This window comes from Gavia stellata, chromosome 11 (assembly GCF_030936135.1).
Source record: "Gavia stellata isolate bGavSte3 chromosome 11, bGavSte3.hap2, whole genome shotgun sequence".
Classification (NCBI taxonomy): Eukaryota; Metazoa; Chordata; class Aves; order Gaviiformes; family Gaviidae; genus Gavia; species Gavia stellata.
Window position 1 is genome coordinate 5,663,207 of NC_082604.1, and position 27,908 is coordinate 5,691,114.

The 27,908-nt window shown below is 41.7% G+C and overlaps 1 protein-coding gene across 1 annotated transcript; it reads left to right on the forward strand.

Moving 5' to 3' along the window:
- Positions 1–5,901: 5,901 nt before the first annotated feature.
- On the forward strand, positions 5,902–26,035 carry KLHL24 (kelch like family member 24). The gene is made up of 7 exons (XM_059822434.1): positions 5,902–6,041; positions 9,583–10,570; positions 15,167–15,351; positions 16,515–16,633; positions 17,764–17,952; positions 18,385–18,573; positions 19,769–26,035. Exons 2-7 carry the CDS (start codon positions 9,651–9,653, stop codon positions 19,967–19,969), a joined length of 1,803 nt encoding a protein of 600 aa, XP_059678417.1. The 5' UTR covers positions 5,902–6,041; positions 9,583–9,650; the 3' UTR covers positions 19,970–26,035.
- Positions 26,036–27,908: the final 1,873 nt, after the last annotated feature.

A 27,908-nucleotide genomic window follows, 5' to 3' on the forward strand; every position in this document is an offset into this window, starting at 1 on the left:
TAGACTGTCTGCTCCCTTCATATTCTTCTTCAGCTTCCTGCACTTGTCTCTCGGTTGCCGCAGCTCACGTTCAACTCTTCCTTCGTTAAGCTCCGAGCCCTTCCCCAGGCTGGTTAGGATAGGTGTCCAGTAGCAGTAAATAACTACTAAAAGAAATCTTGGATTTTCTTTGGTTTCATTTTCTGTGTGTTTGAACTACTTGAAAACCATCTGAGTTTTGCTTAATTTTAGAAAAATCCAGGAAGGCGTTACAACGCTCCCCACAGCAGAGGAAAATTCTCAGGAGCATACTGGCACACGACTCCCCAAAATAGTTAACGTGTTTATTTGGAGGAATGCACTGACCCATTTAGGTGGCACACCGCATCATTGAAATGTGTCTGAAAAGTGCCCGACAGTGGTGGTATTCAAATTCAACACCACCAGAAAAACACATGAACATCGGTGGATGCATGCCAAAATTTCCACACAGGCTTCTAATTTTAGGTTTTAACCTTTCCAGTGCCCTGAAGATGCCTTCAAAATCTCCAAAATCACTGACCCCTTCAGAAAATATTGGCCTAAATGCTTTACAAGTACTTTACATTGTTAAAAAAGTATTAACGAAGCTTTATAGAAATGAGTAATCTTTAATAATGGCCTTCAGCTTCTCAGACAGCGTGCAACTGCTTATTTTGAGAGAAATGCTTGGTGCTGCTTGAGAAAGAACAGCCAATCCCCCTGCTAGCAGAGGAATGAAGACCAAGAGGATGTAGTAGCAACTCAAGTATCCTTAATATCCGACATCCTCGGTGACGTTGGCTTTCAGAACTGGAAGTGCCTGGATGTGACTGCACGCATACATGTGCACATTATGAAACAATTGATTGCTCAATGTGGATTTTTAATTAGTATTTTCCTTTTAAATGCTCCATTTACCCTCTTCACCCAAGGTATTTTCGCCACGTGCAGTTTTTATTGGAGTAAACATACTCCCTTCAGATAGCTCCTTCAAGGCAATTCAGCGATATCTTGACCCTCTTTTAATTTTTTTCCTTCCCATGACTCAATCCTTTAATCCCACTTATGTTTTCTGAAGTGAACTCTACATAGTCGTATTGACCCCAAGAGTTACATGCTCAAAGGACTGAGGCAGACGAGAGGATATATCTGATAAGAGAACTATTTTAAGCAAAACATTTTTCTTAGGTCATATACTTTTTAGATTTAATGTCTTTGTAACAAGTAAGACTTCAGGATAGTAATCTTTTTTATATTCAGTGGGGGAAATAAGTTATTGCAATGCAACTGTACCATCCAAGGTGAACTGTCTGCTGATCTTCTCTTTGCTGTTTATGTTGTTTGGGGTCCTTCTTGCTTTTGCAGCCAGAGGATGAAAAATTGACTGAACAGCCTCACTTCTAATTAAATCTGCTAAGCAGTTCTGAGTTTTAGCTCGGCAGAAAAACAGTTGAAGGTTTCAGCTGTTTAAGATCTTCGTGAAAACAATTTACATACCAAAATCATTGACATTTTCAGTCTATTTTCAGAAATTTAACGTTTTCATTAGTAATTCTGTTTTGCAAAGCTGCAATTTACCTGACCCCAGGGAGAAGCAGAGCTCGTTTGGCCTATGAAAATCTGAGGCTGGTTTGCTCCAGAGAGGATCAATCCCGGAGTCCTGAGCGCATGCTGCTCTTCTCATGGTTTCAGTGGAGGGGCACTGCCAGCTACTGCAAAGAGCACAAGGCTGCGTACGCTTCCTGGGGAGGGCCTAGGGAGGCAACAGGAGGAATATCCTGAGGTCAGAATGTTGTGTAGGCTCACTAAAAGGTAAAGATATATTATGCCTGGGATTGACACGTTACATTTAGGAGAGCAAAACAGGTGGCAGCTAATAGAAGAACTGATATTTCTTCCTTTCCCTTGGTGGTAAGAGGCAGCAGGGAGAGGTCATCCTTCTAGGAAGGAGAATGCAGGCAGTTACCTGCCTACACCAGCTCCACGGCATTGCATAAGGCCTCATTTAGTACCCAGTAATGAATTAATTTAAGCCTGCACATCCCTGCCCTTGCCTCGCTGCTCTGCATTATGAACTTCCAAGTTTGCTTATGCTAAAGGGCAGAGCAAAAATAAATTTCCATACTCCCAGGCATGTTCCATCAGCCTGTGTTGGAGCGTGGGCCAGTGTCCAAATAGTTTGGATATGAAGTGAATTTGGACTCCAGGACAGGCTCAGACCTGCTCTTGAAATTGCACGGCGATGACACCAGGGTCCTGCTTTAAATGTGCAGTTGACTGGCTGCCACCACCGCGACCTCCAGCTGCGAGGGCAGTGCTCTTCACGTCCCAGCTTGAAACTATCCTTGCCTGTCCCGGCGTAGCGGGGAAAGGGGCACCCCGTTTTGCATTACTGTTGACCAGGAACCGGCAAAAAACTTTGTCAGTTGGAAATTCTATATTCTTTATGTGAAGCTGTAGCTCAGGCAGACAAAGATCCTCTTTTGATTGATTTTGTTGGGTCGTAGTTTCTATTGTGGTCACGTAGACTGAAAAACCCCCCCGAGACCTGGTGGTTCAGACCTTTAGTCTGGGAGGTGGCTCTTGTTGGGGGTTTTTGGTTGGGCTCCGGCCAGGAGTACCGGGGTGTGCCTATTCCCGGTGGTGCCCGCAAAGGGCTGCGAACGGTATGGGCTCGCAGCGCTGTCGGTGCCGGGGGCTCTCCGTTTGGCCCCCGTTGCTCCCGGGACGCTGCCGCAGACGAAACCCGGCGCAGCCCTTGGCCCTCCAGCCGCCCCCGGGCTGGTGCCGCGCCGCCCGGCAGCAGGACCCGGGGCTCCGGGCGGCGGCGGGGCGCGGGGCCGGGCGGGGCGGCGGGACTACAGCTCCCAGGGCCGCGCGGAGCCGCCGTGACATCATGTGCGGTGGCTCGGAGGTCACATGCCCCGCCGGCCCCTTTGTTTTGAGCGGCGCTGGCAGCGCGACCGGCGGCGGCGGAGAGGCCCGAGCGCACCGCACCGATCGCAGCGCTCCGCTCCGCTCCGCTCCCCACCCGACCCGACCCGACCCGACCCGACCCCCCGAGCAGTTCTCGCGGGCGCAGCGCGGCGGGGCCCGTTCCCGGCTGTGAGTGGGGCAGCGGGCCGGCTGGGGGGCGCGGGGCCGCGCTGCGGGCGCGGGGCTGGGACGGCGGCGGGGCCCCCGCGGCGGGCCGGTGGCCCCCCGGGGACGGCGCGGAGCCCCGTCGAGGCGCGTCTGTCACGGGGCCGGGACGTGGAACGCGGGGCCGGCCGGGACCGTTAGCCGCCGCGGCGAGGACAGCGCGTCCCCGGCCCTGCCAGGCAGCGCGGGGCGGCCGCCGCGGTGGTGTGGCAGGGAAGGGCCGTTGGCAGCACCGGTGCCCCGGGACCTGTCGGCTGTGTGTGTCGTGTCGTCCGTCCCCAGTCTCCCCCCCCCCGCCCCCCCGCCCCGTGCGGGCAGCGGGGCCCGGCGGGCGGTGCGGCTTGCCCGGCCCGGCCGGCGGAGCGGGGCGGGGGGTGCCCGGTGCCCCCGGCCCTCCCGCGGTGGTTTCGTAACGTGGGTCTCCCCCGTGCCCCCCGGGCGGCGGCGGCGGCGGCGGCTGGGGGGGTGCCCCGCGGCCGCGGATTGGACGGGCAGGCGGGGGGAGGCGGGGCCGCGGTGCGGAGCCGCCCGCGGATTGGGCAGGGCGCGGAGGGGGGGCTGTCGCTAAGGCGGCTCGGGGTGAAGGTGAGCTGGAGGGCGCGCGTGCGCGCGGCGGCTCCGTGTGGGGGCATCGGGGCCGAGCGGCAGCGACACTGCGCATGCGCACCGTGTCAACCGGCGGGCGCGCTCCCGGCGGCCGTTGGCTCCGAGGGCGGGGGGTGCTCTGCCATGGCGGGGTCCCCGCGCGCGGGTGGGTCCCGGCCTGCCGCCGCCGCCGGGGCTCTGTCCCGCGGGTGCAGGGCGCTCGGCTTCTTCTGGTGGCTGTGGGGCCGGCCCGCTGCAGCACCGGGGTTAAACCCCGGCCTCGCCGGTACCCGCGGTGCGGGGCCCGCCGGTGGGGCTTGCGGGCGCCCGCGGGAGGCGGCTGTTCTCCGTGTGTTTTGCCGTGTTTGGTACCGATGACCCCCCGGGCTGGGAAGCGCGTCCGCTCCCGCCTGGCGCTGCCATTTTGTGCTGGTGCAGCCGCCTCCAGCGCCGCCGGTAAACACGCGGGGAGCGGGCCCGCGGGCCTCCCCTCCGCACCGGCCTTCTCCGCAATTCGTGTGTTTTGCTGGGTTTTTTGTTGGTTCTCTTCTTAGTTCGGATGGCGCTTTGTTCCCTTATACAGCAAAAAGGGGCAGCGACAGCTTGGGAATGTCTTGGGATAGAGCCCCGCGCGTAGGCAGTTCCCCCGGGGCACGAGGAGGCTCCGGCGGCGGGGACGGCGCACGGTACGCGGGAGGGTCGGCGTCCGCCTCGGGGCCGGCATCGGCCTCCGATTCCCTGGCTGGTTTTGCTGGGGTTTGTTTTGTGTCTTTGCTCTCTGGGGTCCTTGGTAACGCACACGGTTTCAGATGTACACGTTTGTATGTTGTTCCAATTTTCCCATTGCCACATAGTCAATATTCCCGTTCCTTTAGGAAAAAGCAGTCTCGTTGGGTTGTGGTACCGGCCTGGCTGTTACTGCGCTCGTTGGTGGCTGCGACTTGTTTGTTTGTTGGTTTCAAATTTACAGGCAGCTGGCTGAACCCCCTGGAAGTCCTTGGAACACATAATGAGGACGCGTGCGATGGCTGGGGCTTTTGTTCTGTTTTTTTCTTTTTTAAACAAAATCTGAATGTGTGTAAAAATGATAGCGAAACCAAGGGGGAAGAATGTTGACTTTTTCCACAGTCTCTTCCCCATAGGTAAATGATAGTATGCAGTGCTTTTTTGTTTGGTTTTTTTTTCCTCCAGTGGGTGCGTGCCCTTCTAAGTGACCTTTTCATTTACAAAAAGGTTACCTAAAGACTTCTGTATAGTTTAAAGGTGTTCCTTTTTGCTGCTTGTCTTTGTTTTGTTTTACTTAATAATCATGAGTCTCATGTCCAAATCAGTTCCTGTTTTTGCTGTGTGATTTTTTTTTTTTTTTGAAGGGGCTTAGGGCTTTTTGTGTGTGTCATTAGCTTGATTACTGTTGAATTTTGGCATTCAGAGTATTTTTTTAATCAGAATAGTGCCTTACATTAGAATAAAAAACTCCTATAGTGCACCTAACTCCTTACCATGTCAATGAGCTTGTTCGCTTTGAATTCTTGTTTACTAGTTATTCAGTATTCTTAAAGACTTCATTCATCTTAAAGGCGTTCACATCCTCCATTTCTATTGTAAAACAAGAAGTGGGGTTTTTTTAAAGAAAAGTCCTTTAAAACCAACAACTTTGTGGACTTTTTTTATATCACAAAGAAAGAAGAACGAAAAATAAATGCTGTGTGTGTTTTTGGTGGTGGGAAAGGCTATGATTGTTTTTCCCCCCTCTTCCTTTAAAAGAAAAAAGCAAGAGCACGTGTTGTGGTTTAGCCAGTGTGTTGCAGTAGATAAAACTGCGAGTTTGTTTTCTCTGACTCTTGTGGTAACCAGACATCGGAGATGAAGCACATCTGCAGATCATGTTATCTGAAATCACAAATAACATAACTAGAGTTGGCCAAACCCGAGTTACAGTTCCCATGCTCCAGAATGAAAATACTATTTAGTTTATTACATTGGGTTGCGTTGCCTTGGGGGTGCTGTTGCTCACACCGTACCAGGTAATAGTAGAGGTGGCTTGCCTGCGAGCTCCGGCTGGGCGGCACAGGCGGTGTGCCCTGTGCCGTGAGCGTGCTGGGCTGCCGCAGGCCTGCGCTGGGGCCGTGCCGGTGGCTCCTGCCCTTCCCCAGGGCAGCTGCTTGTTCCCAGCACCTCTTTTTCTCCCTTTACAGACGGTCACCTCTCCAGCCACGCCACGCAAGTGCTGGTGCTGACGTGAGGCGGCGGTGGGCACGGGCGCAGGGTGGAAGCCAACTCCACTGGCAGCAAGCAGAAGCCCAGCTCAGCTTCAGGTACTCCTGAAACTACACCCTGAGGGTGAGCTTTGAAGGTAGAGCTCGGGCACACCTGATGACTAGGTGTTACCGAAGGGCCTCGCCCCGACCCTGGCTGCATTTCCTCTGCGGCTTTCCGTCAGTTCTGCTAACGGACCAAAGGAGTTCTGTGCCGCAGAACTGATAGGAAAAAAGCTCTACCAGAAAGTTGCTAGCTGTTGCCAGAGCTGCAGGTGAAGTGAGAGGGGTAAAATACATGAGGATGTTGCAGTGGAGGAAGGAGGAGTTTAGTGCAACATAAAAGTAATTTGCACAGGAGGATTTACTGATAGAAGGTACCAGGGCAAACATTTTATAGACCTCATTTACTGGCCTCTGAATTGGACTCATAGTCAAATTATTTCTGAGGAACATCTTGTGTAGACAAGCCTATAGACAATATAAAATAAGGAAACAGAGGAACCTGATCTTCTGGTGAACTCAGCTTAATTTAGAGATGTGCATGTACAGGTAACATTCATATTGGAGCCATGTCTGTATTTGTAAAGCGTTTTTAAAACCTGTTGATAGAAAGCATGATTTCGTTTTCCTTTCCAGTTTTTTGAATGAGTAGACTCTCTGATTTGGTTCGGGTCCATCCTTGTTGACCCTTGCTCAGGCAAGCAATCCCATGCATTCTGTATTTTTTTGCTATTAAAATTTCCAATGGTTGCATTTAGGAAAAAAATTGGTTTGTTTTTCTTTTGCTTCATTTAAACTTCCCGAAGATATCTCAGTGTTAAATTCTCTTAAGTGGTTGGTGCTTTATAATGCAGAGTCTGTAGTTCATGTATAAGTACCTTTATATACATGGAAGGTGCAGACAAGCATATCCTTTTGTGTTTCCCTCCCTTGCACACTAAGCAGCTTGGCTTCAGGCACAGATTCCCCTCTGCCTTTCCAGCTTTGGGGCTGAAACATGGGGCGGGCAGCTGGAAGTGGTGACATCTTAAAACTGCCAGAGCATGATCTGCAAGAAGGCCATATGTGTGTCTGATAGAGCTAAACACGTGATAGTGTTACTGACAGTCTTGTAAAATTACTTTGCTTAAGCAAACCTACTGAAGTTATTTACTGCATAGAAATTGAAGCACAGTATGTTCAAAAGCATAAATTTCTGCAGTGGAGTGTAATTCTTTCTCCTTTCCATTCTCTTATTTGTGAATTTGCAGTATTTATTCCCTTGATTAGTTTTTGCTCCATGGATTATTTTTTTTTTAGTCTCCCATTTCTTTAAACCATCAGGACATTAAAAAAAATAAAACCATTCACTGATGACTAATTTTGTGTTGTTCCAAGCATAAAGAAGACATTGCTTCCTTCAGTGAGCAGTCTTAACCCAGAGCCCTTATTTCCATTTATTAGCGATTGCATAATATAGTGTCTTCTTAAGTCTTAACTTCTCACATAATGAGAAATATCTGATCTTGAAGCTTTTTTTACTTAGTTGCAGTGTTTTGTCCTTTCATGCAATATGCCAGTGTCTTGTTTCCGATTTCAGGCTAGCTGTGCTTTGGAAAAGCTCCATTAGCTTTAGTGGAATTATTCTGATTTAAATCTGTGACACTGGAATCAAGCCTTTAGGGTTTATATTTTCATAGTTACACTTCCTTTTTCTACTGCTGATGTTTCATTTCTGCCCACTTTCTCATGCTGAGTAGTATGGAATTAATTGCAGATCAAGTTCAATGTAAGCGTTAGGGTGTTAGCAACAGAGCTGGTGAGGTGGTGGTGGTTGTTGTTGTTGTTGGTTTTAGTATTTATCCGGCCTGCGTCATTACAGGGTAAAATGGTTGTGAAATACATTGGATAGAATATCAGCTACAGATTAGACTGTCCATTTATGCCCTGTTAAAATATCTCTGAAGCAATCAGTTATTACATAGGCTTATTGCAACAGTGTTTTTCACGCATCAGTGACAACTGATCCTATTTTAATTTAAATTAAAATTAAATACTTTGCAGGGTAAATGAGCCATACCAAGAATCTACCATGTAAATATGCATAAAAAATTTTATATGAAAAATGATAGTTTTAAAACCTCTTTTCTTGATGAGTAAATGTACAGCACACATTCTTTTCTTGCTCTTTTTTAAGATGGTGCCTTTTAAAGGTGCTGTGTAAAAAGCCTGTTTAAAAAAAGCATGTTCGTTGTGTTCTATATTAAGCGATGATGTAGCTAGACTTGGATTGGGTAATTGCAGCTCTAAAGATGCTAGCACGTCAGGAAATGAAATTGCTGTGAGGAGCTGATGTTTACTGACTCTGTAAGTGGGGAATGAGGGAAACTGAATATAACCTCTTGGAAGCATGAAAAAAATTTCCATAAACTTCAAAATAATTCAGTGCATGTCCTTCTAGACATACAAATATATATTACAAGCATTCGGAATGATGCTTATATCAGACCCAAGAGGGCATTTTGCCCAGCCTCTTGTTGCCTCAGTGTATTTTCTTGGTGGACATTCATCCAGTTCATTTAAAAGCTCAGGAGGGGCAAAAAGCCCTATTGCTGCTAGATTGGTTGATCACGTTAACTCTAATACGCACTATCTGCAAAATCATCTGCGTTTTCTTCACCTACAAACTTCAATATTGGCATATGTTAACATTTGTGTACTTGATTTTTGCAACTTCAGTGCTCTGATAATGTGAGTGTGTGTTTGCATGCTGGGGGGGAATGTCGTACGCATGTCATATTGGAAACCGGGAAGTGTTTGAGCAAAAAGTTTTGCTAGTAATTTTTTTCTAGTACTACTTTGGAAAACAGAAAATCTCCCTGTCCTCAGCAAAGTTGCCCTTGGTTCTTATTTTCAGTAGTTTTACAAAAACAAATGTAATTCTTCGTTCTGTTTTGTATGCTAGAGGTTTACATTAATTTTTAATTGAACCTTAGATTATCAGTGAATTAATTTTTAGATGCTAGGCATGAACATGTAAAAACCTATGATCAAGGTTATTCATTGAGATAGCTGAATGTTACTAAACACTAGTATTATAAGACTACATTATGATAGACTTTATAATGAAAATGGAGTGATTTCTCAACTGAATTTTTATCTTGAAAATTTCAGTCTCTTCCCCCCGCCCCACCTTTGACTAGTGCTGTTATAGTAGTACTTGGAGGCTCCAGCTGAAATGAGGATTACACTGAAAAATGAGAAAAGCCCAAGTTCTGGATCTTTATTGAGGAAATCTTTGGCTTCCGTCAGTCAGGTGATTTGCTGAAGCCAAGATCTCGTTTTTTATCTTGAACACTAATGCAAGACCAGTGGTGCTGGGACATCCAGAACTTGCCATCCATGACACCTGTTCTATGGGTATACTTTGTATTTACTGTGTAGCAGATAATGCTGCATTGCCCTGTGCACGGTAATTTGCCCTGTAATACTGTGTCATCTCTAGTAAAGGTCAAAAATTGTACCAGTTCTTAGAGTAACGAAGCAAGTATCTTGTCTAATTCTCATAGTGAAATTAAGAATATATCAGACTGAATACTGAAGTGTGTTAATTTTTCAGACCGTAGGACTGCAAAGGAGAAACTCTGCAAACTTTTCTCAATGACTCTATAGCCAACTGATGTAACAATGGTACTAATATTGGGGCGCAGACTGAATAGAGAGGATAGTGGGATACGAGATTCCCCTGCAACCAAGCGGAAAGTTTTTGAAATGGACCCAAAATCATTGTCAGGCCCTGAGTTTTTCGACTTCTCCTCGGGATCATCCCATGCTGAAAGCATTCTCCAGATCTTCAATGAATTTCGAGACAGCCGGTTGTTCACAGATGTTATTATCTGTGTGGAAGGAAGGGAGTTTCCCTGCCATCGAGCGGTTCTCTCGGCTTGCAGCAGCTACTTCAGAGCTATGTTTTGCAATGATCATAGAGAAAGCAGAGAGATGTTAGTGGAGATCAATGGCATTCTTGCTGAAGCTATGGATTGCTTTTTACAGTATGTATACACTGGCAAGGTGAAAATCACTACAGAGAATGTGCAGTATCTCTTTGAAACATCAAGTCTCTTTCAGATTAGTGTTTTGCGTGACGCCTGTGCCAAGTTCCTGGAAGAACAGCTGGATCCTTGCAATTGCCTGGGAATCCAGCGCTTTGCAGATACGCACTCGCTCAAGACACTGTTCACCAAGTGCAGGAATTTTGCGCTACAGACGTTTGAGGATGTGTCCCAGCATGAAGAATTCCTCGAACTGGGGAAGGATGAGCTTATTGATTACATTTGCAGTGATGAACTGGTGATCAGTAAGGAGGAGATGGTGTTTGAAGCTGTCATGCGCTGGGTGTATCGGGCAGTTGACTTGCGAAGACCAGTGTTACATGAACTTCTGACACATGTCAGGCTTCCATTGTTACACCCAAACTACTTTGTTCAGACTGTGGAAGTGGACCAGCTGATTCAGAATTCCCCAGAGTGCTATCAGCTGCTGCATGAAGCCAGGCGATACCATATCCTTGGAAATGAGATGATGTCTCCCCGAACTAGGCCACGCAGGTGAGGGCATACTTTTTTTTCCCTTATGTCTGTAAAAGTACATAGTTCAGTGTACAGATGTTTGATATACACGTGCCCAGGAAAAAATCTCTTGCAGATTATTTTGTTTTACGTTCTGAAGCCACTACAGTTACACTTCTGCACTTCCCCACAACACGTGGAGCTCACGTGTGTCTTGAAAATGTAAGTGAGTCTTTTTGCACAGATGACTTTATTGCTATGAAATAAACAACTCTTCAGGTAAGTGAAGTTATTTTACCTTGCAAGGTAAAATATTTTCTAAAGGTTAATGTTTGTTAGGTGAGATCTTAAGTTATTTCATACAATAGCAGCATCTTGAAAAGAACTTCCTGTGCTATAGCAGGTAAACTATTCCATTTCCCAGCCTTCTTTCTTTTTATAACGAAGTCATGTAAGTGTACAGCATGCTATAAAGGATGTGGCTGGGGATATATATTCAGAGCATTCACTTGCTACATCACAAATACTTTACCGATGGAGTAGTACACAGATTTGTAATAGACAGCAGAACAACAGGTTCTTAACTGTAAAGAAACTAAACCTTCCATTTGTAAAGAATTATGAAACAGTTCCTGAAATATTTCATGCTTATTCTATGACATTTTAATAATTCAGAACTGCTGCTACTTAATAATGCATTACACAAATAGGTGACTGAAGTTGCAAGAAGAAATGAGGAAGAGTCCATTAGTGGCATTTATGAGCAATGGTGGTTAAGTTGGTGGGGTTTTTGCCTGAAAAATATTTTCCCAGTAAAAGCCTTACCTCCACATGATAGTTGACATGATAGTTTATTGTTAACTCCAGCTGATATAAGCTGTAGTTATAAAATCATGTGTTACATTAAGGTGATGCAATGATCTGGTCTGGACAAACAGATTGTGTTAGGAGTTACTCCTCTTTGTTTACTCTTAGTCATATGTGGTTGCAGTACAGTGACTGTGCAGGGAACCTTTATTTTTTTTGGCACGTGTTAAAGGCTTGCATATAGGGGGAAAATAAATACTTGGCAAGCATTTGGCCCATTAGTGGCTTTCCAGTCTTCAGTCCTTCTGTGGGGGAAGAAATTCTTCTTAACCTACTTGCAGCCCTGCTGCCAGGTTTTCTAAGCTGTATGCTGCCATGGAGGGTCTTTGGAAACCTTCGGTTCACGGCAGTTTGGAAATGGGTGCAATGATAGTTTCTGAGGCATTTGATACCCGGAGTCTGGGCCTGAGGGAGGGAGCATGGGAATTCAGAGCAAAGACCTCCTTGTTTCATGAGCAGTTGGAAGGGGGTTGTATCTTGTGGTATTTGGTGTGGTGGTGGTTGTACGTTTATTACTCAATTTGATAAAGAAAGAAAACACACTCAGACCTAACAGTTTTGTCAAAGTGCATGGTGGGTATGCCCTTGAGAATCTGAATAGCCTCAGCGTAGCATTCCAGTTTGTAAATGAAGTACCTTGCCCAATACAGGTGACTTCTGAAGCTGGGGGCAGAGGGGTGTTGGTTTGGGATTTTGTGGGTTTTGTTGGTTTTACTGCTGAGCTGTAAAAGTGCACTGTGAATTCAAGTAGGCAGGGACAAGAGAAGTAATTTACAAAGAGAAAAACTGGCTGGCCTCCCAGCAGGAATTTTTTCCCCTTTTCTATATTACATTCATGGAATAGTTCTTTGTCGCTTGTTTCTGTTGCCTGTTTGTTTCTGTTGCCTATAGCAAAAAGAGATTGTGTTTTAAAATGGTTACCAGGTCCCCCTTCCCCCGTGTTTTCATCACATCTTTTCTGGGCATTTCTGGGGGGTTTGGGGAGGAGAGGGGGCTGGAGGGCTCTTTTCCTTCTTTCTTGCCTTTCTCCAATTTCCTTTTTATATAAACTGTTTCTAAAAGGAGACAGGCTGCAGGATCAGAAATTCCCATGCCAGTGTTTTTACTGAAACTTCTGGAAATTAATTGTGATTCCTTGTATGGGTATGTATGCACCTATGGGTGAAGTGGGTTCTACCCATTTTTTTAAAAGAACAGTGCAGATTGCAATTTGCAGGTTCTGTTGGTTTTTTTTCTCTTTTTGAAGCCACTGAAGAGTTACCGGAAGTAAATAAAAGTTTAAAACGTGGTGTAACGGTTGTGGTTGCCTGCTTGCTCATTTGCCACTAGGCATCGTTGACAAATGCAGCAGGTCTTTTTGAAAGAGCTCTTAAGTTATGTACTTGCAATGACATAGTGACATCTTGAGGTTGTCTCATGCTCCTTTTAAGTCTCTCTTGTCACCTGCTGGTTGTGTTGCACAGCAAATCTCCAAGCCGAGATCAAGCAGTGAGTGGTAATACATTGCCATATACAAAACAGGCTCTTCCTACTGTATGCTTTGAATTATCCTCAGATTTTCATGTGCCTGTGAATTCTTCAATCACACAGTTCCTGTTAAGCTGTATGAAAATGATATACAAGTGTTCTCTTTAATTAGTTAGAAGTTACTACCTTTATACATTTTTAACACATCCTTTTTGGTTGCCTTTAGAAAGCTTTAATGTAGTCTGTTATTTTTCCCCTAAGGAGATTTTTTTCTCATTTACATTTGTCTGTTATCCCATTTACTATCCAAAAGTGAACAGGGAAAAAAAAAAAAGTAGTGATTTACTGGAATTCCTCTAATTTGTCTCCCAAACTTAAAATGTTTTTCAGTGTAATCTGTTTGAACTGCTGAAAGTTATTCTGTCCAGCTGATGCTGTGCTGGTTGGCGTTCTTGCCTTGTCTAGAGGTCTGCATGTAACTCGGGCCCCCTTGGAAACCTGCTCTTGGGAATGCATGGGATTATATGATACTGTCGGTCATCTTCTATTCCCCCTTTTCTCTTTTGTGCACCTTTACCTGATAAGAGAGTGTCTCCTGGAATCTGTCTAGTGCCTTTTTTAGCTCCTCTCTGTTATTTTGCTCACACCCTTTCTTCTGAGGGCTACAAGGAGGACTTTCTGTACTACTGCTTGAGATCACAGCTTTTTCTAATCTCCATTCAAATATATCCTTAGTTCTTTTCTGGAATTAGCCTTTGCCTGTATATTCTTTTTGTGTACTCCCACATTTTTTACTTTTCTTTTTAAACTGATGTGCCCTCTGTCGTTTGTAAAAAAATCTTTTGGAACTAACCTTAAAGCTTACACAGTACAAGACTCCTTCAAGAAAATGTAACAGAGAAAATGTTTCTTAACTGAAGAAAGGATATGGTTGGGAACGTTTTTGGTTTTATGTCTATTTGAAATACGGTACTAAATTAGTATTTCCCTGAAAGAGCAAAACTCTTAGCAATTCAGAAGGAGCTCTCTCTGATCAAATATTTTTGGTTCATTTAGTTTTAAAATAAAGATCGATAAACTCGTACAGTAAGCTCTTCAGTAAGTAAGTGGAGGCCTTGATTGTAATCTAGAAAATAATCAACAGACAAACCTCTTGTACATACAGTTCGCTGATGTATTTGGGCTTGCTTCTAAGGCAAATTATGAGATGAGTATCTTGCTTTTAAGGAAATTCTCTTTCTGGGTAATGCTTTGCTGGCACAGGAACTTCCCCTCTCTTGTCCTTTGAGAGATTCTTTTCAGAGTTGTTCCTCAAAAAAAGCAAAAAACAGTAACAGTAAATACACAGAAATCAGGAACGAGCATGACTTCAAAGTTGAGGAGCTGAAGAGAGTGTTGCTTCTGACTAGCTCAGGTGCATAAGTATGCTTCCTCAGATACATATATTCATGATACAATCTTATAGTACATTATCATTTAACATTGCTTTTGCCTATTTAAAATATTCTTAGTAGAAATATATATGGACTATTTCAATTACGGTGTGTGGTGACAAGGAGATAGAAGGGCTAACTAGTTTTATTCCTGATGTTTCAAAACAGGGAAAACATCATTAGGATTTATAAGTTATGTGCATAAGTTCACATGTTAGGAAATTTGGGGACAGATCATGCAATTTTTATGTCAAATGCAGTCATAAGCCATGTTTTGGGTTTTTTTTTGAGAGAGGACTGCAGTACTTAGCAATGGTATGAATTAGATGCCTGTTTATATTGGGATCAAAGTTAAAGCACAACACAACAAAAAGGCTTACCAAAAATAAAACCAATCTTGCATTTTTTAAAACTTTTTGACTACTTAAGCGATGTAAAGTACCCCCAATTTTGTAAAATTGGGGGGATGGGGGTGACTGGTTTCAGTGTGAAACAGATTGCTCGTCTCATTGGCTCAGACCTCACTTGAACTCTGTTTCTGCTATCTTTATGTACACAGTCAAAGGGAAAATATTATTAGAGTAAGGGCTTTCTGAATTTTTGTTATTATTTGATTTTTACATAGAACGTTGTGCACTGTGGAACACGTGTCGGTGTAGTAACCTGCTATGTAACGAGACAGCTGGAAGCAGTGAAAACATCTTAACTGTTTGCTAAATTACTCTTCCTTCTTTTTTCTTTTTTTCTTTGCTGTAGAAGTAAATAGTAAACTTTTCAATTTTCACACAGTTTTGAAGACAATGTCGTTTGACCTCAATGTACTAATACATGTCTTCTACATCTTAGTTTTCTGTGTTCACTTTTTTAGATCAACTGGTTATTCTGAGGTGATAGTTGTTGTTGGAGGCTGTGAACGAGTTGGAGGGTTTAACTTGCCATATACTGAGTGCTACGATCCTGTAACAGGAGAGTGGAAGTCACTGGCTAAACTTCCAGAGTTTACCAAGTCTGAGTATGCGGTGTGTGCTCTACGGAATGATATTCTTGTTTCAGGTGAATAATCCTAAAAAATTTAAGACTTCTTTTCTTTGTTGGTTTGTTTTTTGTTTTCTTGTTGGTTTGTTTTGTTTTTTTCTTTAATGTGGTAGATCTTTGTACTGTGAACTTCCAGAAGCTCAACTGAAAGTCACTTTCTGATGTAAATGGTAAACACCAGCCCCAAACCAATCTTATTGTAGATGAAAGTGTTTTCTGGGGTTTTTGTTTGGTATTAATCAGCAGTTTTTTACAGCTGATTCCAGGATATCAATTGTATTTAAAGAGACTAGCTTATGCTCGTTAAGTACACTGCTTTAAAATATAGTAGTGGCCTATTTGCAGCAGCAGTTGGAAAAATTACCAGCAAAAAATCCCAAGTAGTCTTTTTCCCAGCAGCATTTTCTCTGCTACAAAATGTGCTGTGTGCCGGTTAAAAACACCGGTTGCCTAGGAGCACCGCAGTGCTGGTACGTTGCTGGTGACTTGCTTCTGTCGTATGGCTGCCTAGACTCTAAAAGAAACACAGTTAAAGCTGCTTCTCATTGTGGGAATGTAAAATGGAAACAAATCTCTTTTAGCACCTGAGTTGGGGATCCATTCATACCAGCCTTCTACAGTGAAATGAGCAATAGCTGTAGGTTTTTAAACACCTCTCATTCAGTCTTTAAGCAAGGGTAAATTATACAGTACGGCTGATGGTTTAGACACCAAGCCCCATGTGTTTGTTTAACCAAAGAAATTGTTTCCTCAGACGTGTAGTACCTGTGTAATTTGAACAAAACAAAACAAAGATGTATGCATGACCCAAATAGAGGAACAGCTCTGTGCCATGAGGCACATAAACAGTTAAGATTCCGAGTGTCTCATCCAGGTAGTAACACTAAAGGAAATCTGAAGAGCATGGGCAAAAGCCATTAAAATGCATTCCAATCTCAAGAAATAATCTAATGTGATCTCAGCATGTTACCAGAAAGGCACACATAAGTAAAATAAAGTACTGTATGTTTTCATGTTTGAAATCTACTGAAAATTACTTTTTCAGTCTAATACATAAATACAGATAGATCTTTATTTCACCTTAAAAGTTTTCATTGCCTACTGTAGAGGGGCATGTTAATAGTTAACATTTCTCATTCAATAATGAATTTATTCAAACTGGCATATTTTTGTTTTTAAAGGTGGAAGAATCAATAGTCGGGATGTTTGGATTTATAACTCTCAACTTAACATTTGGATCAGAGTTGCCTCCTTAAATAAAGGCAGATGGCGTCATAAAATGGCTGTTCTTCTTGGTAAAGTAAGAGAAGTATATTTATAATTTTTTTTATAGTGGGGATGTTAGCTTTATGTAAGAAAACAGTGGAGAAAACATATGTACCTATTTAGTATTACTTCATATTTCCTATCAAATAGTTTTAAAAATACAAATTTTCAAATAAAAGACTATTTTAAACAATTGGGCTCTTTATCAGTCAGGCACTATGCATGGACAAGAAAATCATGTTACCCCTCAGTTATTTTTTTGGGGGTTTGTTTTTTTTTTTTTTGTTATTGAGGTGCTTTATCCCTAAGAAGCAATTTTTTGGGAAGCGAAGAGGCATCTGGATTTGCCTGTGCTTCAGAAGTGCTGTCAAAAGTTAACAGTTTATGCAGTTATTAACAGAAACTGGTACTGCTCTGAATGTCAGCTCTGTGCTCTTTTGTTTAATGTTTTATATTGAAATTAACCAAATGCATGCTGTGGGGAAATGGGAGGTTTTGCTGTATTTTGAAGGCATATATGCCTTAACATAAAACCAGTAGTTGGGATCAACTGCCTGTGGGGTTTCCATTAATGAAAGTTAGGGAAGATGTTCATGTGGTGTCCCTTGGACTTCTTAGAGATGAGACTTGCAGCTGGAGCAAACAGAGGGAAGAAGGTAGACACAAATAATAATGAGCTCCGCTTCTTAAATGTGAGAGAAGCAACAGGAAAGTAAAGAAAACTTTACAAACTGAGAGGAAGAAATATTTTTGTAAGCAAGTAGGGAAAAAGCAAAACACAGGAAAGCAAAGGTAAATTCAGATGAACTTTTGCTGCTGCTGTTGCTGAATGTAATCTGTAAAAAGAGAAATGTAGACAACATTTTTTTAACAAATGCCATTCAAATAGGAAGTTTCTATCTCAGTATTAATAATACTATGCTTTGGACGTGTTTGCAATGTAATTCCACATGTGACTGAATGGAACTCTACAGGGAGTCTTTACCTACTATTTTTAGACAATATTCTTCTCCTCCTGTGTATAACTTAAAAATTTGAGGAAAGTAGCCCTTCACAAACCTAGCAAATTAGGATTCTTGCAGCTTTAAATTAATTTAAAGTCATATTTAAATGTAATAACTAATCTAAAAATGAAACGATGATAGTTTTCACCACTTTGCACAGGTATATGTTGTTGGAGGATATGATGGGCAAAACCGCCTCAGCAGTGTAGAGTGTTACGATTCGTTTTCTAATCGATGGACAGAGGTGGCTCCCCTTAAAGAAGCTGTGAGCTCTCCAGCGGTCACCAGCTGTGTTGGCAAACTGTTCGTGATCGGGGGTGGCCCTGATGACAACACATGTTCTGACAAGGTCAGTTAATTTTTTTTTTTGTATTTGATAGCATCCTCTATCCATGGTAAACAGTATTGCTAGTTAAAAAACAGATCATACAGATACCTGTTTTAACCATCTTGCTGAACGGAGTATGGAATTATTATAATACAAAAAAATACAGAGTAGGAAACGTTAACTCAATACACTGTGGTCTTTCTCATGGATACTGTCATTGGCTTCACAAGTTCTGTGAATTCTTAAGCCTGAGTGTTAGGAAAAGAACGTTGAATATATGCATATGTAGATGTTACTCATATATGGACCTATGTTTATATTGACTTCATTTTCTTGGAGAGATACTGCCCACCAGATACTGCTTCTTTGGCTCTCCTTGTATAACCTGTATGAGTGTGCCTGGTTATTATTTCAGTTAGGCTTTTAATATGAAATACATGTATTTGTTTTCAGGTTCAGTCTTACGATCCCGATACTAATTCTTGGTTGCTCCGTGCAACTATACCTATCGCAAAAAGATGTATTACGGCTGTGTCTTTAAACAATCTGATCTATGTTGCTGGTGGCCTTACCAAAGCAATATACTGCTATGATCCAGTTGAGGACTACTGGATGCATGTACAGAATACATTCAGCAGACAGGTAATTAACACTAAACGGCCTCTAGACATCTGAAAGATTTTTTTTTTTTTACATTAGTATCTTGGCACGAAATGAGTATACACTTGTTTAACCTGGTTAAAATTGCATTTCTGATTCCATTCTTGCTTTACTTCTCCATCTACATAATTCAAAACCTCACAGAAGAAGAAGTTTCTAAACGGGTTGCTTTTCAGCTGGGTGTCACTGTTAGCCAGCCCAGTCTTTTTGTTGGAGAGCAGTTACTGTTGGAGAACAGTGTAACAGTATAATAGATGATGCTTTAATTGTATAGAAATTGATCTCTGTCAAGTTATGCTGCATGTTTTAATTTAGACTAACGATAGTAATTTCCTTATAATTGATTGAAGCCTTTCAATGTAATAAAAGGTATTGAAGGCTGTTCTTGCAGTGTGGGGAAAAAAACCACTGTATAGCATAGGAAGTATCTGACTTCAGCAGCGAGAGCTGTATCAATTCCACATATGCAACACTGAGCAGAATTTAAAAATGTGTCCCCTCGGTAGTAAAGTGTGCACATATCAGTTAATTTTACCTATGTTTTTAAAACATCAATCACATACTCTACAGTATCTACCTTAACAGAAATTTCTTCTTTTTCCTGGCCTTCCCTCTATTCCTCTCTTCTGATCTGTGTTCTCTATTTAACTGAGTATTTTTTCCATGCCTGCTTTTAAGGAAGAAAAAAAAACCTGTCTGTCTTTGTTTGAAGTAAGACATAGCGCTGTTTCTTTCTTATGCACTCTTTTCTTAGTCATGGCTTTTTTCCTCTCCCCTGTTTACATCCCTCTATGTTACTCCTCTAAGGTGCTTCTCCTTGTTCCCATTTTTCACATTAATACTACCTACTGTGGTCCCTCTTCTGAAAACCTTTGTTCCCTCCTCTTTTCCTTATCTTGGATGTTTAAATGGTAAGTACAGCGTTTAGCTGTATTCCATTGTGTCCCTTGTCTGAGCTATGTGTAGTAGACCTGAAATAGCCTTTTCTGTAGGATTGTGCTGCTGCTCTCCCCAACAATTGTGCTTTCTGCATTGGCCCTTTCAGAAGGGAATAGTATAGGCCAGTCTGTTTACAAACGGTAGTCACAATGCTGTCCTTCTGCACTGGTGTAGACATGCAGGAACTGAGGTCTTGTTTTTTAAATAATAATGTATTCCTTTGTGTATTTTGAAACAGGAGAATTGTGGCATGTCTGTGTGTAATGGAAAAATCTATATCCTTGGTGGAAGACGAGAAAATGGCGAAGCCACAGACACTATTCTTTGTTATGACCCTGCAACGGGCATTATCACAGGAGTAGCAGCCATGCCCAGGCCAATATCATATCACGGCTGTGTGACAATTCATAGATATAATGAAAAAGGCTTTAAACTGTAATTTTTTTTCTTGAAAAAAGAAGATGGCATGAATGAATCCAGTGGTCTGCTGCAGGACAGACTTTTTAAAGATCCTGAAGTGGGAAAATGCCCTTTTGCTACTTAAGTGTCGCATGAAAATTATATCCTGTGCCTTTAGAAAAAGGGTTAATTTAACTTACAAAACAAGTCTACAAATCTATCAAGTAACCAGAGTTCAGTTATATCTGCTATGGGCTCTGATACAACAGCAGTAATAGTACATTGTACTAGTGTTCAGAAAGTTTGCCCTATGTGTGATTAGTGATTAAAATCTTGGAAACTTTGCGGGGAAAGTGCCTTCACAAGTATTTGTGCCTGTTTCCTAAGAAGTGGTATTTGCAAGGTGTTTCAGGTTCTGCTAATTGGAAAAATACAGAGGCAAATAAATTTCAAAGAATCATCTAGGATAATTACCAACAATTTAAAAAGCTTATGTAATTGTAATTCATATGCACAACATTCTTACAAGCAGATTACTTGGCTTAACCAAGTACATTTTTATGTCAGATCATGCATGGTTTGGAATTTAAAAAAACCCAACAAAACAAGCTACATAAGACAAATATTAGAATCCTTGAGGAATGCTTTTTTTCTGAAGGAGAAACTGGTTGTTTAGGGAGCCACTGCAACACGCTGCAGTGACGATTGTGTACCTTAACGCTATGGACCTTATTCATGGTGTTGCTAAATGTTCGTCAGAAGTACGAGGCTACATGACAGGGAAGACTAGTGACCACTGGAGTGCAGGCATGCATCTGTGAAACAAATTTTGAATCCCAGTTCTTAACTTTCTGAATAGTATGGCTGAATTCTGAAAGTTACTGGGTTCGCTCTTTGCTCACTGCGAAGTATCTCTAAACTGTTCAAGGAATAAAGGAATGATGAACTCTGGATTCTTCTGCTTTTCTGAATCACATTATAAATTACCTGATAATAGAGGTAGGGACTCATGTTGCACCCTACAGCTTATAAATTGGTCTTTTGGATATCTCATCTGCAGAGATGGCAGAGTACCTGCCAAGTATTTCTTGGCCTTTCTTCAGACAATCATTTAGTCTACCACAGTTAAATTACTGTATAAGCTGCTTGGCCTCAGATAAAGAAGTTCTGGGAAGGTCCCTCCTGTCACCAGAAAAGTATCTGTGGACCTGCCCATGTAGCCATATGAGGTAACTCCCACAAAACATGTTTTGGCTGATTTTGAAGCCTAGGAAGCACCTGTATTTTGACACCCCCCTCTTTTTTTTTAAGTCCTCCCTAGATTTCCATACTAGGTTTCTTTATTTCCGGTACACAGTTGTATAGTTCAGACACAAGTTCATTAAAAACTGAAATAGCACTTGAGAGTTGAAAAATGAATAGGATTGTCTGTGTACCAATTTCCTGTTAATCACCAAAAACCTCAGGAACTGCCTTTCAAAGGGATTCTGAGGACAGCAGCCAGTAGGGAAGTTGGTCAGTGCCAGGGCAGAAAAAAACCCCACAACATAAGGCCCCTGCAGAGACAGCCCTGGCCTTGGGGTTCTGGTCTCCATGCTTGCTCAGGAGGGTGAAAACAAGCACCATTTCTGGAACGTTGTTTGTTCCACTGGACTTTTCTTCATCTGTTTTCCCAGAGTATGAGATGGAAATTCTGACCCTCAGTGCAGCTATGCCAAACTGGGAGTCATCATTTTCAGTAACATCTGGTCATGACTTTTAAAGAGCACTGGGAGCTGCACTTCATGATGCATTAATTTGCAACCTCAGGAAAGGATACAAACTTCAGTTTCTGGCTGAATACCAAACACTGCTTTGTATATGTTAAGAATACTGGTAAAATACAAATCTCTGTGTATCAGTGATGTAATTAAGAAGTCAGTCCCTGAGCACATACATTCATGTTGCCCTAAAAAGAAAGTCCCTTGGTAAGGTAAGACAAATGAATCAGATAAATTAATCCTTTTCTAAGTTTCTTGTGTTTCTGCTTGCCAAGTGTTACCTTTGAAAAGGTAATTTCAGTACCTGTGAATAAGGTCTGTTGATAGCAATGGTAATTACCCAGTTACTGATACTATATACTCACACTGTATATAACTTATGCCATCATTGTAAATGAAAATGTAAAAAATAATAGGAGCACTTCATTAGAGATGCAATTTGAAAAATACTTTTCCTTTGATTTCCTTCTTGTTTGTATTAAGACTTGTAACGTTGATTGTCATGCTAAACTGTTTTTAAACATTCTTTATTCTGTAGGTGTAGAACAATGTCTTATGTATAGGTATCTTTTAATCTGTGTTTATAATACTGTACTACTCTGTAAATAACAAGATACTGCTTTCTGTGGTTTTGAAGATCCATTTTATAGTATACTTGTCTTTTCTCAACAATTTATGTACTGTTACCTATTATTTTGAAATTGACAGTGTTTAATGAACCAGTAAATGCAGAAATGTAGGTGTAGAAGAAAACTTCTGCTTACAATTCTTGAACCTGTAGTCAATGCTGAACAGTTACATGTGTGGAGCATTGCTAAAATGGCAGGTATTCATGCAATGGTTTCCTTAAAACAAGCAGTGAATTTTTTGCTTGTTAACTCTAAATAATTTGCACTTATGGCCTGCTCTGTTAGAACAATTCTTTTCAGATGTACTAGAAAACCATTCAGCTTTGGTTTAATGAAAACATACCATTTTTCTAGAAGGATGCATTAATTTGGAAGTTGCATTCCTGAGCCACCTGTTCTCCGATGCATTTCACTTAGGTATAGATGAATTCAAAGATTTAAATTCTCAGTGTTAAGCATATCTAGCTGCTTGCAGTTTATGGGCTTGAGCATCAAGTTGGCTTTTTTTTTGTCTCGGAAGAGAAAATTATTAATGTCATGTAGTATAATCAAAAGATTTTAATCATAAATGGTAATAGGTTTGGCAGCTCCAAAGTAGAGACACCTGCACAAAGATGTAACTTCAGTCTAACCATATATGGGAAGAGGGCTCAAGTAGCTCCAAAGTCACACCTAAAAACTAAATTCTAAGAGTTGTCTAATATTTCACTCCACAAAAATAGATAATTACCTTTTAAATATTTCACTCTTAAAAAGAAATGAGAGTAAATGTTTTCCTTCTCCATTTTGATATCCACTTCATGAGTTACATCCTTCTGTTCTTAGCAATATGCTGTTAACGGAAAAGAAAGTTGATGCTTCCTTGCAGCCTGCCTTCAAGAAGGTTCTCAATAGATAACTTCAGTACTGTATTATAGTGCAGCCTGTAGCCTTCCGCTTTTAGATATACCATGCGTTCCCTCATTTTACAGCCATCAAGCATGTGACGTTGCCTGGTAATCATTTAGTTTTACCGGTAGGCTCCCTTCTTGGTAATGCTTAAGTAGGCATAATTTGTGGAATCTCTTCCGTTTGTACCATCAGATGATTCATTTTATGCTATGTGCCTGGTATCCATTTTGAGGATTAGACACCGTGCTTTCTGTTCTAGCACCAAGGGTCTAGAGTTGTACTGCTATTTTTGTATTTTAATTGGCAGCAATGCAGTTGTCATCAAAGATTGCTTTTGTTTCTACTCTCTGAAGCACAGATATCTTTAATTCAGATTTTGTTGATATGGACCCTTACCATAATTTACTCAAGCTTTTTAAATGGTATTTTTAACATTGCAAATTTTTGAGAGAGGTTGACAATATAGGAAGAGAAGGTGCTCACCTTGACCGAGGTTCAGAGGAAGCTTTGGTTACCTGTGCTTGTTGGTCATGTGCGCTTGAGAGCACTGCCGACTGTTCTAGCTTATTCCTCAAAATAGTTGAGTTCACCACATCACTTTAGATTATTACGCAATTTTTCCTGCTTCTGTTTTATTTGAGCTACAAGGACAAAACAAGAAGTGGTCCCATTCCCTGTGACTTCAGGTTTCCCTCCTCCCAAGGCAGAGTGATGTGCTGGAGCTGTCACTCTCAGCGGGTAAGCAGAGCTGTGAACTTAGTACAGCTCCAAAGAGAGAAACTTGGGGAGGGGGAAGCGAGAGATGGCAGGAGGAAATGCAGTGAATTTGGGGTTTGTGCGTTTGGCTGGGTTTGCTGAAACCAAGACATTCTGGATGCTCGTAAGCTTGCAATTCCAGATGCTGAAACTCAGGTGGTAAAAATATTTCACAATTCGTCAACTCACTGAACTCAGTTGGAGCGACAAAGATGCAAATATGGTCATGGTCTTCCAGTGGCAATGTTCATGAAAGCCAAAGGTTCATTTTTCCTAATTGCCCAACTGGGCAAGTATACATGTTTTTTTTCCTACCACTGAAGATGGCAAAAGCCAATTCAAGAGCATTAAGAAACTCACAAGACTTGATCACTGTGAGGCAAAATGAATGTTTTCATCTGAATGTAGTCTCGTGCACATAAGAAAGTACAAATTAAATGGTTTGTTGTGCCTGGTTAAAAAAAATCTGAGCAATATATACTCAGAAAAGGGGTCTACAAAGTAAGATGACATTTTCAAGCAGAAATTTGCTACCTGACTGGGGGCCAAGCAGTGATTTTTTTTTTTTTTTTTTTTTTTTTTTTTACTATGTCTAGCACACAAGTTTCCTCAGTGTTGAATTATTTCAGGTGCCATGAATAAAAATGGATCTCACCCTCAGTTGATCATGATTGTGTCAGTGCTATGAGCATTGCCACAAAATGGTCAGCAGCCTCCTACCAACCCCAAACCAGATGTGTCAATCACATGTTCTCTGCACGCTGGCCTTATGTCAGCCATCTTCCATAACTAATGATACACATAAATTCATGTTACTCAAAGTATATAGCCCTGATAACATTACTGTCTAAGAACTCTATTTACAGGAACTTTTTTTTCTACTGTAGTGCTCCAGTCTATGCTTTTATGTTTATGTGTGCACTTCTGTGCATGTGAATAATTTTGTGATCATTCTCTGATAATGCTGTTATAAGTAATGCACATAAAAGCCCCTATGTACAGCATGTTGATAATGTAATTATGGCTTACTTTGTATTATTAGTTCCAAAGAAAATAATGTGTGTTAATTTTTGAAATACCTGTGCCTTGAATTCACCTATATTTTTATCTATTGTGAAAAAGAGCTGGGATTACTTCTCCCACTTTGTTATCTTTATTAGGATCGGTCTTACTGTCCAGACTGTTCTAAGAGAAATAAATCTTGCCAGTCATTAACTAGAGTGGTTAAACCTCTTATTTAGAATATGCCTAGAATGCTTCTATTATTACAATGCTATGGCAGATTTAATCTAGGGAAATCAGAATTTGTTTTTTCCTATTTTTTGTTTCGAGCACTTCCCAGTGACAAAGGATTTGAGTTTAGTCTTTGACTTCCTGTCCTTCACATGTACAGTTTCTTGGTTTAGCTGATAGCCTCTACGGTATTTCTGAATGCTTTGACTTACCAGTCATGAACCTCTTGTTCAGTATATGTAATATGAAGCAATAATATGGTGCAGCATGGCAATAAGCAAAATCAAGAGACTTGAATGTAATGTACTATTACTAGTTTCATCTGTGTAAATGCTGGACCTGTGAGTCATTCTCCTTTTGGTGCACCTGTAGCAATTTGGAGTTGGATTAATAGGAGCTACTTGGCCATGGAAAGAGAGTTTACTTCCTGAACTGTTACTCATGATATTTTGTCTTCACCTGAAACCATGTTTTGATTTTCCTTTTTTTGCTGAGGAAAACAGCAGTTCATGTTATTCATTGCCAGTTCCTTTATTTACTGAAACATAAAAGCGTAGTTCTGCGAACAGCTGATCTTGTCTTCAAGAACAACCTGGCGCAGCACAAATAACATTTGAACGAAAAAAGTGCAGACCACTTACTGTGTGCCAGAGTCAGTGTAATGTTATCTCACATATAACATTAAGGTCTTCAGTTTGTGCTGGCAGTAGAAAAGTGATTTTGTAATGTAGCGCAATTGCAATAACACCTGTTATATTTAAATATATTTCTTTCATAATTCTTTGAAAGTTTTTTAAAAGTTCAGTGTACCTAATAAACATCTGCCTTTTGAATAGTTCCCTGTGTTTTATTTAGGCTATGAGAAGTTCCAGGGTGGGGCTTGGTGGTGCAAGGAGGAAACTTCTTCCTTTTTTTTCTGGGTCATTTCACTCGTTGGATTCTGCCCCTTTGCAGTCTCTATATCCATCCATCGATCCATTCTTCTGTCTCCCAGTCTAAGTGTTCCCCCTGCTCATTCTTCTGTCCTCATCATGGAACTTACTATTGGCATTAATAAAGGCAAGCTGGACGCTGTGCGAAAGATGAAACTTGGAAAGAAAACTGGAAAAATGATGAAGCACAGAGGTGGGATGTGAAATACTGGTTAGTCGTGGGTATTGCAGTGGTTTGAAAAGGATGTGAGTGGACTTGGAAGACAAAACCAGGATGGGAAATGAGGAAAAGGTAATGTAATACTAGGGAGGTGACTGGCAGCAATACAGGTTGGAAAGACTCATATAGAAAGTTTATTCTCCTAAAATTAGCTACTTGGCCATCTCGAGGTCCCACCTGCAGATGGCAGGGTCAGGGTTCAGACTGTGATGGGGTGGTACTACAGCAGCTGAACTGATAACAAAGTATTTGGCTTAATACCCCATTTTTTGTGGATTACATCCATCTTTCATGTATTTTCAAGTAGAATACTAGCTGTGCTCCTGGCTTCCTCTATAATGTGCGTTCTGGATCTTAGACTAAGAACTTGCCCTTCATGTCATCCTAGTCTTGCCTTCTTCCCAAAAACATTTATTTTAATCATTGTGGCAAACGAGTACAGCTTCCATAGCTTTGCCCTGTAGCCACTGAGATCTAATTTGTACCACAAATCTATTCCCTGGATGGTGTGTTCAGATGTGGGGTGTTCTGGATGTACCAAAATAAAGCCCAAGGCCCTGAGGCCCTGATATTCAATGTACTCTGTGTATCTCTGACACAGAGAAATAACTATAAAGAGAGAGAAGTTTTTTGTATAAATGGTGCCAGACATTCTGCATTTTAATATAACTTACTTGAACGGAGATGATGACACTGCTGCAGCTTTGACCTGCAGAAAACTAAAGTAGCTGCGCTAGTTTCAAGAGTTTTGATCCTACCCCCGCAGGGATGAGAGTCTATGTGTTGAGATACGTAGTGGTTTTCAAATACCTACTAACATGAAATAAAATATGGCAAGCCAACAGTGTCTGCCACAGTTCTACAGTGTGGTCAGGCTCATTTACAGCAACCAAGCGGCTCTTGCTGTGATGCCAAAAGTAAGTTACGACCAAGTTCAATGCTTGCAGAAGTGTGCTTTCCTGAAAGAAGTAACGCTGCCTGAAAGGGAATCCACAGACTGTAAAGCAATGGAAATATTTTTGAGGGCCGGAAGCCCATCTTAAGGTATTTCAAGTCTTAAACATTGTCAACTGGTGGCAATATTTTAACAACAGCCTCTTCTTCCTCTCCCCATTAAGCAGGAAAAAGGAAGAAAATAAAATTGAACTACATTATATACATACTTTTCCTGATGAGCTCGATACAAATTTGAGTATAAGAACAGCATCCGTCGATTTGCCATAGTTCACATTTGTTCCTTGGTAAGAAGTCAGAAAGCCGTTGTAGTAGTGGTCCTGAAATCAGAAAGAAAGAGGACTTCAAGGGCGAAGCTTTGAACATTCAGCATATGCTTGCTAATTAGTGCCCTCATAAGTCTGCAAACACATGTATGAGCAGAACATTAATTTATGCTGGTTAGCAGCTCACTGCATGAACCGTGGGACTACCACAGACCAAACCACTATTTGCCATTAGCCGCACCTGCAGAGGTATCACAGCCTGGCCAAAACCAAACACAAACCGTGGTATTAACTACACTAATTTGAACAATTTTAGCTCGGGTTTGAGAGACTCTGCA

Bases quoted from the DNA above. Each gene is read 5' to 3' on its own strand.
- KLHL24 (XM_059822434.1), top strand. From the start codon at position 9,651: ATGGTACTAATATTGGGGCGCAGACTGAATAGAGAGGATAGTGGGATA. The intron at 10,571-15,166 runs GTGAGGGCATAC...TCACTTTTTTAG, and splicing joins CCCCGAACTAGGCCACGCAG to ATCAACTGGTTATTCTGAGG. The intron at 16,634-17,763 runs GTAAGAGAAGTA...CACTTTGCACAG, and splicing joins TGGCTGTTCTTCTTGGTAAA to GTATATGTTGTTGGAGGATA.